The sequence below is a fragment of the Eumetopias jubatus genome, unplaced genomic scaffold, assembly GCF_037043125.1.
Source record: "Eumetopias jubatus isolate StellerSeaLion01/CBP00866 unplaced genomic scaffold, mEumJub1_p1.0 scaffold_13, whole genome shotgun sequence".
In the NCBI taxonomy this organism is placed as follows: domain Eukaryota; kingdom Metazoa; phylum Chordata; class Mammalia; order Carnivora; family Otariidae; genus Eumetopias; species Eumetopias jubatus.
This window is the reverse complement of record NW_028274819.1, coordinates 76,307,605-76,318,773: the sequence shown is the minus strand read 5'-3', so window position 1 is coordinate 76,318,773 and position 11,169 is coordinate 76,307,605. Positions and strand designations below refer to the sequence as shown.

At 38.5% G+C, this 11,169-nt stretch overlaps 1 protein-coding gene across 1 annotated transcript in view; it reads left to right on the top strand.

Annotated features, from left to right (window-relative positions):
- Positions 1-302: 302 nt before the first annotated feature.
- The window catches only part of SESN3 (sestrin 3), a 74,815-nt gene continuing 63,948 nt past the window's right edge, over positions 303-11,169 (top strand). Inside the window, exon 1 of the mRNA XM_028119603.2 lies at positions 303-647. Within this exon, the coding sequence (XP_027975404.1) occupies positions 570-647 (78 nt within the window). The 5' untranslated portion in view covers positions 303-569. The remainder of the gene's footprint in view (positions 648-11,169) is intronic.

Below are 11,169 nucleotides of genomic sequence, written 5' to 3'. Positions count from 1 at the left end.
TTCAGTTCCGAGCCTCGGAGATAAACTTAACTTGCCCGGAGATTCAAGGCGTCCTCGGCCTCTGTGATTGGCCGGCGCAGCTCCCAACAGGGCTCTGGTTGCTCATTGGCTGCGGGCTAGCGGCCCAGGGGCGTGGCCGGGGCTGTCCGAATGGCGGGAGGGGGCGGTACCGGAGCGTGGAGGTGGTGAAGGTGGCGGGGAGGCGGGGGCGGGGCCGCACTGAGGCGCTGCGGCGGCGGCGGAGGCGGCGGCAGCGGTGGCGGCTGCTCGTCCTAGCCTGGCGGGGGCGGGGGTCTGGAGGATGGGGGCGGGAGGAACAACGGGCCGGTGAGGAGCAGCCGCCGCCGTCTCCGCCGGCGCTTCGGCAGCCGCCGCGGTGGTCGCCTGGGGCACCGCCGCTCGCTCTCCGGGCCATCGCCTCCCATCCCTACATCCCGCCCGGGGGAGGCTGAGGCTGAAGCGCGGCCGGCGGCAGGGGGACGGCCCGACCCCGCAGCGGCGCGGGTGGCCGCAGTGATACCCGGCCTCGGCCCCACCGTCCGTCTTCGCCCTCGGCGTCCGCAGCCACGATGAACCGGGGCGGCAGCAGCCCGTCGGCCGCCGCCAACTACCTGCTCTGTACCAACTGCCGGAAAGTGCTGCGGAAGGTACGGGCTCGGCCTGGGGTCCAGCCCGAGAGGGCGCTTCCTGCTGGCGGGGCTCGGGCTGCTCGGCCCCGGGGCGCACTGTTGGGGCGAGGCTTAAAGGGATCCCGGGGCACCTTCCCCACGCCGAGACCGAAGGAAGGGGGCGTGGGTTGAGGGTGGAGGTTTGCACTGCTGCTTTTTATCTCCGCCGGGACAGATGCTAGTCCCGAGGGGTTGGGGATTTTTTTTTTTCCGATTTTCTTTTTGCTGCCAGTAGTCTGTTTTTCGGATCACCTCCCTGCCTTGCCACCTCCGGCCTGCTCCGCGGGCGGAAGGAGGGAGCGACCGGCTCGATCCTCCTCCCGGTGCCGTGGATGGAGGTCGGTGCGAAATCTGAACAGCCTGGTCTGGTCTTCAGGAACCTGGCTCCCTCTTTGCTGTGTGGCCAACTCTTGGCGGGGGTTGTTTTTGTTTATTCGGTCGCTTCTGCCTTCTTTGCGCGCTCTCTCTTAACACCCCTTTTTACATTCTTTTGACGGCAGTCTTGTGTCTATAGTTCAGTCTTGAAAGGAACTGGGAAAGCAGCTTGAACTTTATGCCCATGGGAAATGCTATTCGACCTTACAGTTCCTTTGGGGTTGGGGGAGGAGGAGACGGGGGTGGAGACGGAGGTGGACATGGGTTATCACTCCTCAGCACCCCCCCGCCCCGTGTAGGTCCAGAAAAATCAGACGTACAATCAGCTTATTGCTTCCCCAAGTGACTGATAGAAAGTTTACTCCAGAATTGTTTAGCTTACTTGGCTTAATCACTCCGTTAAGGGGGTGGGGGAGGGGAATGAAAAGATGTCGCTTTAGACCGAGAAAAGCTTTTAATCAGACTTCAGCAGCCTCCACTGGGTAATATTATAATCAGTTTATTTTCCTTCAAACTGCATTTTTACATTTCATTAAGTGGAAACAGTAGTTGAGGTGCTTCTGTTTGTCCAGTACAAATGAATTAAAATTGCTGAGCTGTGCAAATGCATCGGGACTGGAAGACTAAGATGAATACGGCACCGTTTTTAGTCAATTTCTCTAACTACAGTGCAATTGGGATTGTTATTTATATATTAAAAATAGAAAGAAAGCATGTAAGTCAGCAAGCTCAAATATTTGCGCTCTTTGTCCAAAAACTGTTTTTCTTCCTCTGTGGGTCAGGCCAAGTGCCAATCAAAGTTGTTTTTCAAGCCTCTTTTCCCTGCAGTAGGGCTGCTGCTTTTTTCCCCCCACTATTTTATTTGAGAGCATGAAGAAAGCAAAGGGATTGCAGATTTGAAGTTAATCGAACAGTTAAATGTGCCTTAAATTGTGTTTAGTGGATATGTTTCTCTTGAAACAGATTTTTATTAAATGTGCATGTTGAGTATGTGCAGTTATTTTTTTCCATAAACTCTGGGATCAAATTACAGTTGATACTTGCTCAGTTCATTGTAGGGCAGCTTGTGAGAAATGTAATGGATCAGAAGTGCAGATCAGCTTAGTTGAATGTTAACTCTTTCACTTCAGGGTCAGATGTCACCTGAACCTAGCTTTTAAAAAAAATTATTATTATTATTTCCTGACTTCAAAAGTGGTAAGTTATGTCTTTAACATGAAAAAATTGTTGCTTGAGACACATCTGATTAAACTCAAGCCTGGTTAAAATAACAGCTAGTTGTTTGTTGTTGTTTTTTTAATTGAATAAGGAACAAAAGAACTATATTGACTTTGACTTTTTTTTTTAATGGCTCTGGGAATTTGGTAGGCTAATAAGATGTTTGGAGGTGATACTAGGCTTCAAAATCTAGTTTTTCTTTTAAGAGAACCCTGGCTATGGATCCATCACTGTTTGCTGGCATTCTTTATATATTTCTCTTAGCTTTTAAGAAACTATTTCTATTTACCTAGAAAGAACATCTTCTTTTCTAGTCATTCTTAAAAGAAAGAGGTATATGGAAAATGGAAGTTCACCATTTTCATATTTTGTAATTGCTATATACCTCTGCTAATATTCCAGTTTTTAGTAACTCCAAGGTATTTAATATTGATTCATGCAGTAGCATGAAATAACTTTAGATGGAAATGGGCTTGTTTGAGCCAGTTATGACATGACTTGGCAACATTTGTAGCTTTTAAAGAGTGCTATTCTTAAGTGCTTTTAAAAGATACCAAGTGTTTAGCATTTTAAATTCATCATTCTAAAAATAGCATGTAAGAGTTTATTTCTAATAAAAATGATTTTCTTTTTGATAGAAAGTATATAACTTTAAAATTCATCTGTAACTCAAAATGTGATTCTTTGGATTTATCTTGTGTTTTCCACTTAATAAAGTGTTCAGTAATAACCAAGTGAGTCATAGCAATTTGAATTTTAGTTCAGTTCATAATGAAGAATGAAACTCATGCACACCCAGTGTGAATTACTCTTTGCTGTTACAGTCCTCATTAATGATGGGGAAAGAGTCACCTTTTATGTGGCATGAAGCCTTTTTCTTTAAGTAGCTTAATTTGTTGCAATGTGTTAAATTTGGGGGGGAGAATCTTCAAAAGGAACTGGATTCACCTTCAAATGAAATAACTCGGTTTAACCCAATGTCTGAAAATTGAGTTATATATTGTATGAGAGTCACATTCATTATTAGAAGTGCCTTTACAATTTTGATTCAGTGTCTTTTAAAATAGAAGGACTTCTTAAAATATTGAATATACCTAATTTGGTATCCTAGGTTAGTAAAAAGAATATATTTCCCATACAGGGAAACAAATGAATAAACAAAAACTATCCTCACATCTATAACTCCTACTAAGTCTAACTTGTTCTGTTATCAATGAAATAATTCAATAAAGTTTTTAATAAAAGAGGAAATGCTTCCACTTACTTTGGAAAAGTTAATGAGTTTTGAAGTAAAATGCATGTTACTTGAAGAAATTCCCATGAGAACTAGATAAATTTCAAAGTGGAGTACCAAACTGCATTAAGAAAGGTAGGTAACTATTAGTCCACTTATCTTCTGATGAATGAAAAGGGGCATATTGCAATATTCTTTGAGTGTGGAGCAGCCAGCACTACTGAAGTGAATAAAACTGCACTGTAAGTTAGAATATTTAACATTTAAAAATTCTTAATGTGTTTAGGTAGTTCTAGTAGTAATAGATCTTTGTTGGTATTTTATTTTTCCACTTTGTTTATATAATCACTTATTTTGGCAACTTTTTGGTGGGTTTTTAAGTGAAAAGACTGCAAAAATAAAATAGGAAATATTAAATCGAACCATATGAACCTCACTTTTATAATTAAAATTGTCAATTAAGAGCAATTTTATAAGGTTCAACCAATAGGATGTAATTGCCTTGACTGATTTCCATAGCGATAACTCTTAATTAGTTTTCTTATATGTATTTTTTTGATTGTCAAAACCAGTTTTTTACTTATTTTATCTTAAGTGAACTAGGCAGAGATCAAGCAATGAATTTATGATGGCAAACAATTATACAAAGGTTTTCAAACTGCTTTTTAGGGAGCCCTAAGATGCTTCAGTGTTAAATGCATGAGTTGGATTACGTTTTTAAGTACAGTTAAAATTATTAAGTTATAACAAAAGCACAGCTACTTAAAGTTTTTATCAAATTTTAACAAATTATTTTAAAAGTTATCTTTTGTTACAAGATTATTCTTGTGCAGGCCGCGAATTAAAACTTGTTTTGCTACCTTTGTCCATGTATTTGAACTTTTTTGTTAATATGATATTGATAAGAAAGATGGTCATTGATTATGAAGGTTTTGGCCTTCAAAAAAAAAATCCCACACGTATGTACTCATGTTATATTTCTACTGTTATATTATTACTTGTTAACAAACTTATTGTTAACAGTAATTGTTACTTTATAGCTAAAACACATTAAAATTATTGTTTTGTATTTTTATATGTTGCATAGTTCGGGTCCGATTAAAATTTCATTTGTAAAATGGATTCTGTTGCTTCTCCCACCTTCCCACGACCAAATAAGTAAACTGCCAAAACATAACTGCTAATGTAGTGATGCTGGAAGCCACTAGATGTAATCAAGGTCTCTGATAGGCCTTTTAATTTGGTAGGTCTCGGGTAGGTCTTTTAATTTGAGGCAAATTAGTTAATTTCCTTGAAGCATAGTTTTCTCTGTAAAATGTAGATAATTTCTGTTTGACTTAGAGGTTGCTGCATAGCTCAGGAGAGGTAATGTGTGTTAAAGTGCTTTGTAAACCATAAAGTATAACTTATAAATACAAGAAAAACATGAGCCTATTTATTTTCCCAGGTTACTGTAATTCTTTGTGAGTTGTAGCAATATATTTCAGTACATACTGAGTAATTTGATTAGTCTTCACTTTTCTGTCCTTTTTAGTTATTGTCTGTAAATGAGAGGTAAAGATAAGATAACTATGCTTTGGTTAGAATGATCAACATACTGATTTTTGATTTGCATGTTTCTATTTATACCTACTCCTCCACCTCTTATGGGGTAATCCAGTGCATTGCTTTCATTTTTCCCAAAAATTAAATAAAATGAATTTGCCTTTTCAACACTTCAGCAGATGAGGGAAATTAGTATTTAGTTTGAAAAGTCTAAGAGTCAAAGATGACTGTATTTAATAGAAGTTGGGGAAATCTAGGGCAAAGCAAAAAATTAATACTGCTAATTTAGGAGAAGAGTTATGGGAGTAAAGGTGTCTTAATCCTTTCTCCCCACCTCTGTCCCTTTCTTCCCTTTTGAAAATATTGGGTTATAACTTAAGTTTGTCTAGACTTTCACAATTTTTAGAGTGCTTTCACGTTATCTGAGTTGGTTCTCACAGAAAATTTAAGTGCCATGACCTCCATCATACAACTAGTAAAAAGTCCATTTAATTCTTAGGACTGCCTCTATAGTAAAACTATATTCTTATGGTCCCCTGAAGTATTGAAGCTGCCAGGGAAAATATCCTCATTTCCAGCTTCAGCAACTATGAACGGCTGTGGGTCTGCAAAACTCTCCATCTGACCATTCTTTCTCTTACTGGCAATGAATGTTGTCAGTGATCCTTCAATTTTCAGGATTGCTTGTCTCATTTTTGAGCAAGTGTTTATCAAAATCCTGCGTAGGTAAAAGATCCATTAAAAGTGCAAACTGGGCAAATAGATTTTAATATAGTAGGGTATAGAAAGTTCAGTTTCCTGATAGTGTTTCAGATTCCACATTATAAGGAACCATTAGGAAGCTCTGCTTGTGGAGTTTTGGTGTGCTATCAAAGAATATTCACAATTAACTCTTTCATTTCCCAACTTATGTGTGTGAGGCCAGATTTTCCTCAAATACTTCAATCAAAACATTGCAACAGATTGAATACAGAATCAGATATGAAATTCAGTTGTCTTCTATTAAACAGACACTAAAGATATTTGCAAAACGTAAATGTCACTCTGCTCACTTTTTGTTTTGGAAAAGTTATTTTCAAAATATGTGCCTTATGTTAACATGTAATGGATTTATTATTTTAAGTGAATTAACATTTAACATTTTCTCAGTTTTAATTTCTAATACAGTAAATATTGACAGGTATAACCCATACACAAACAAAAGCTCTTCGGGTTCCTCCATAATTTTTAAGGGTGGGAAGGAGTTCCAGAACCAGAACATTTAAGACCTTTTGAGCCAGAGTTCATATAAATGTATGGTACATGTAAATGTAATTCTCAGGAGTCTATGGGGAAAACAAAAGGCAAGCACCACCTCACAGAAAATGTAGATAAGACCAAACCAGTCACCTCTATTCTGTATGAGGATCACTTGCAGATGCTGTCTAGCACCTTTTCAGTGACATCCTAGAAGCTTCTCTACTATCACATTAAGAGTTAGACTAACTAGAAATGATCTTTACTTTTTGTGAGCATCCCCTTACCTGGTAGAAACCAAGGAGGGGGAAAAACACATCTTTCTGGCTCTGAGGGAATATTGTCCTAAGTACTATGCAATGAAGAATGGTCAGATCCAAAGATTATGTCTGTTGTGCTCAAATTGGTTGGTTCTTGGCTGAAAAGGAAAGGCTCTGAGTAGCCAGATTAGCCTTTTTTCTTGAAAGCGGAGACGTGGGAGAAGCAACAGAAGAAGAAGAGACAAGAAAGAATCAGAAGTTATCACTGTAGACTGCTGATAACAAGCATTGTTAGAATAAAGAAAACACCACTGTTGACGGGGAGATAGGACAGCTCTGAATGTCCTATGAATGAAGGAGTCCCTAAATACTGCAATCTTCAAAGACAGAGGGCATTTTCTATTTTGTGTGTAGGGGGTGCGGTTGCTCTGTCCACACAAACTACGACAACTACCTGCAGTTCAATGTGGTCTTGAAGGCATGGCCATAAGGATCTGTTTATTTGAATAGATCTGGTGAGACCTATAAATGACTACCAGTATCTAGACTATCCCTAGGATACCACTGTGGTGGGGGGGCAAGGATGGGGGAGGGGGTGGGTTTCACCATATACAGTAAATACATGGCAAAGCCAAAATGATTAGTGATGATTAGTGATGTGTCTACAACAGTTACCTTAAACTTCTAAGTAGATGCAGTATAAACTATTCAAAAATCTATATCCTATAGCCATCTAAATCTACAGTTAACATGTAGAACTCCTATTTGTCTTTCAAAAATCTTCAAAACTTGTGATATCTCAAGTGTTTCCTAATCTTTAAACCATTTTCCTTCTCCCTATCTCCTCAGGACTGCTGTTCTGCCCAAATATACTGCATTTATCACACTTAGCACATTAAATTATAATTAACAATTATTTGCATATATTTTTCCCCTACTAGGTTTCCTCTTATTTGGGATCTGGTTAATAGAAAGTTTATTTTTAGCAAAATTAGAATTCTGATTTAAAAATCTATTGCTCTTATAAATATTGGCAGTATACTTATATCGGATACAATATAATCTGATAAAATTAAAACTTCTCTCATTTTCCAAAATAGGTTTGATATTTGATATGTCTGTTCTTTACAGTCATATTTTGTATATATAAGGAACACTTTGAGAAGTTCAGTGACAAAGATGACTACCATCTTTTTGGCCATGGGCATGTTTCAGTGAAATATGCTCCGTTTTGGAGGGAGTTCTGATAGGGAGCAAGAATGTCATTTCACTAAGAGGGTCAGGACACTGGCCTTAGCTAGCTATTGGTCCTTCTCAGAAATGTAAAATGGCCATTGCTTTGATAGGACATATGCTCTACCTCATGGAAGGTGCTAGTGTTCTGTAAGGGGTGGTAGTTTTGGAGTACTAAAGACGTACCTTCAAACTTCCAAGATTCTCCGTAGGCCCCCTCCTAAGGTTCTTTTCACATATTCTGGCTAAGCCTTTCTCTCTTCCACTTCCCCCAAGTCCTTTATTTTGGAAATCTCCCAAGCCAGCTGCGATCCCCTTGGCCAGCAGGCACTCCCTTGGTAACTGAACCAGAGAACCGTTCCCGGGCCCAGACTGCCCCTTAGTTAGCCTTTACTTTTTAAGATCCACCCAGAAGTGAGTCACTTTTTGGTCCATGGGCCAGGATATTGACTGCCCCCTGAGGGACACATGAATATCATGGGATATTTAATGGTGGGTTGGAATACCTTGCATTTTGTTGCTGAACGCTTCCACTAAGGAGTAATAGAATACCTTACGTTTCATGAAGAATGTGTTGAACATATCATATATGAATAAGTACGACCAAGTGTAAAAATGGCTGATTTAGGGCCATATTATTTCTTGCACCAGAGATTTCTTAAAAGTATAAAATACACATTTGAGTGAGACTTACTTTTTCTACTAATAAACAACTACTTGTAATGGAGGTACATGTTCTCATTTCTAGGTACATATTTTTACATCTCTATTGCAAAGGTGAAACTAGTCGCTGGAAGAAATGAAATCTCTCTTTCCAGTTATAGATATAGGCTGAATATTGAGAAGGCTGAAATTAACCTCATGGCTACCTAAAGCTGGATTTTGTGGAAGATGATTGTAATTATCTGAGATTGTAACTCTTAGTTTTGAAGTGCATTTTATAATACCAGTAACGATACTAGCTTCTTGTGAATACCACCTATGTGCCATAGACTGCTAAATATTTAAGCCCTGCATATGTATCACATTTAATCATCACAATGAAACTCTAAAGAATTATTACATTTGGGCGCCTGGGTGGCTCAGTTGGTTAAGCGACTGCCTTCGGCTCAGGTCATGATCCTGGAGTCCCGGGATCGAGTCCCGCATCGGGCTCCCTGATCAGCAGGGAGTCTGCTTCTCCCTCTGACCCTCTTCCCTCTCGTGCTATCTCTCATTCTCTCTCTCTCTCTCAAATAAATAAATTAAATCTTTAAAAAAAAAAAGAATTACTACATTTTGTGGATGAAGAGATTAGGGTTCAGAGAGCTTTACTTACTTGTTTAAGGTCATAGTACCAATAGGTGGCAGACTCAGGATTTGAAACAGGGTCTAACTCCAAAGCCTGGCTCTTTATACAGATATAAACACTGAATTTCCTTACATTCCATGTTTTCTTCATGGAACAACTTTTACAAAATACGAAATTAATGAAACAATAGGACTTGATTACTCAAGAGATTAATAAGAGGGATTTCAAATTCAGATATTTTCTACTTTATTTTTGTATTAGAAATGCAAATTTCTTTAAAAGATTAAATCAATTGAAAACCAAATTGAGGTTCTCATTGACAGTTTTGACCTATCTAGTTAGCTCTTTTATCTACGTCTGTTGTTATGTGATCATGGTTCCTAATCCCAGGATATATTTTTCCTAATTTTCCAGCAAACTTTGACTTATTTCTTTTGCCAATCAGTCATTTATTAGTTCAGTAATGTTGATTCGTTCAATACTGCTGACATATCTTGACAGAAGACATTGTCTCGAAACATTGAGTTCAAGTGTTTTGTTTCTTGAATAGGACCTCTAAGAAATGTTCTCAATTTTTAGTAATATTTTACAGTAAAAAAAGATTTATGAAGATAAGATATAACATGAATGCTCATTTCCACCATTCATCTTGGCTTTCTGTGGTAAGGCAAAAATGATGCTAAAAGGAAGCCCAGATCCTGGGATGGTGTCCAGCCACTGGCCTCCCCCTACCTACATTTTGTATGTGACATCTACAGAAGACTTAACAGAGGAGTTACTGGTGTCACAAAGGGTTTATGTTGAGAGGAGTTTGAGGGAAGATGTGGTTCTGCTATTTGTAAATTAGGGCTCTTGAGAGTCTTTCCATAGAAACACAGTAAGATATCTAGTTGAGTACTATTAATATTACAGTTATATTCAATAGGCATTTACTGATTAACTTGGAGAGCCCCTGGGTGTCTCAATCAGTTGAGTGTCCGACTCTTGATCTCAACCCAGGTTTTGATCTCAAGGTTGTGACTTCAAGCCCCATGTTGGGCTCTATGCTGGGCATGGGGCTACTTAAAAAAAATAAAATAAAAAAAAAATAACTTGGAAACCTAACCAGTAGGTATAATAACATTGTCTCCAGGGGAATTTACATCCTGAAATCTACATAACTGCTTCACTGGAGGGCTTTCCTAACTTGCATACTTGACACTAAAAAGGGTAAATAATTTTGACAAAAAATATTTTGTAATATGTTCACTCTGAGACTATGTTTGGTTATTGTCTCTAATAGGAAAATTCCGTGACTGCAGTTCTATCCAGTATTCAAATAAACAGTGGAAATGAAGAACGGGTTAAAAATTGGGTGATAGTGAGGTGTTGGGATAACCAAGGGTCCAGCATCATCAAGCTGGCTTATCCTTGTGTGCTTTGTAGTTACTGAGGCTCTGGCCCAGCATGGTGCATTTTAAGCTGGGTGGGATATTTTTTACTTTTCATTTTGTCTTTAAGGTAATATAAATGAAAAAAAAGCAATTTTAATTCCTCAGAAAGTTTCCTTTTTATATGAAATTAGGGATTTAACTTGTGTATCTTAATTTTTTTGGTATAAATTAATAAAGGAAAACACATCCAGCAAATTTACTCCACCAAAAAGGGCTTAAAACAAAAATCACCTAAGCTAAAGGTACCTCAGCACTAAGCCCCAAGTAATATTTGAATTCTTTTATATTAACCTTTTTGTATAATATATTTGCTGAAATTGGTGAATTCTCAGATGGGGTGCAGAATATCTATTTGTGTTCTGGTTTTATTTTTTTAATAGAGTATGGCCTGTATAGTTAATAATCTTGTAAGCTCTTGTTTTGTATCGGGTAGCTATTAAGATAACCACAAGGTCTAGGTTTTAATATTCTTTAGGCAAAGTGCATTGTTGAATAGCCAAGAATAGCATGAACTCGTAAGTGTTCTTTTATGCAAGAGACCTACTTAGTATTTAGTGCCCTTAAAAATGGGGGGGAAATGCATGTTTAGGCAAATAAGAATGTAGAAACAATGCCCTTTTTTGGTAAAAATATATACGTTGCCATCTTGTGCTTATTCTATATCCGAGTATTACTG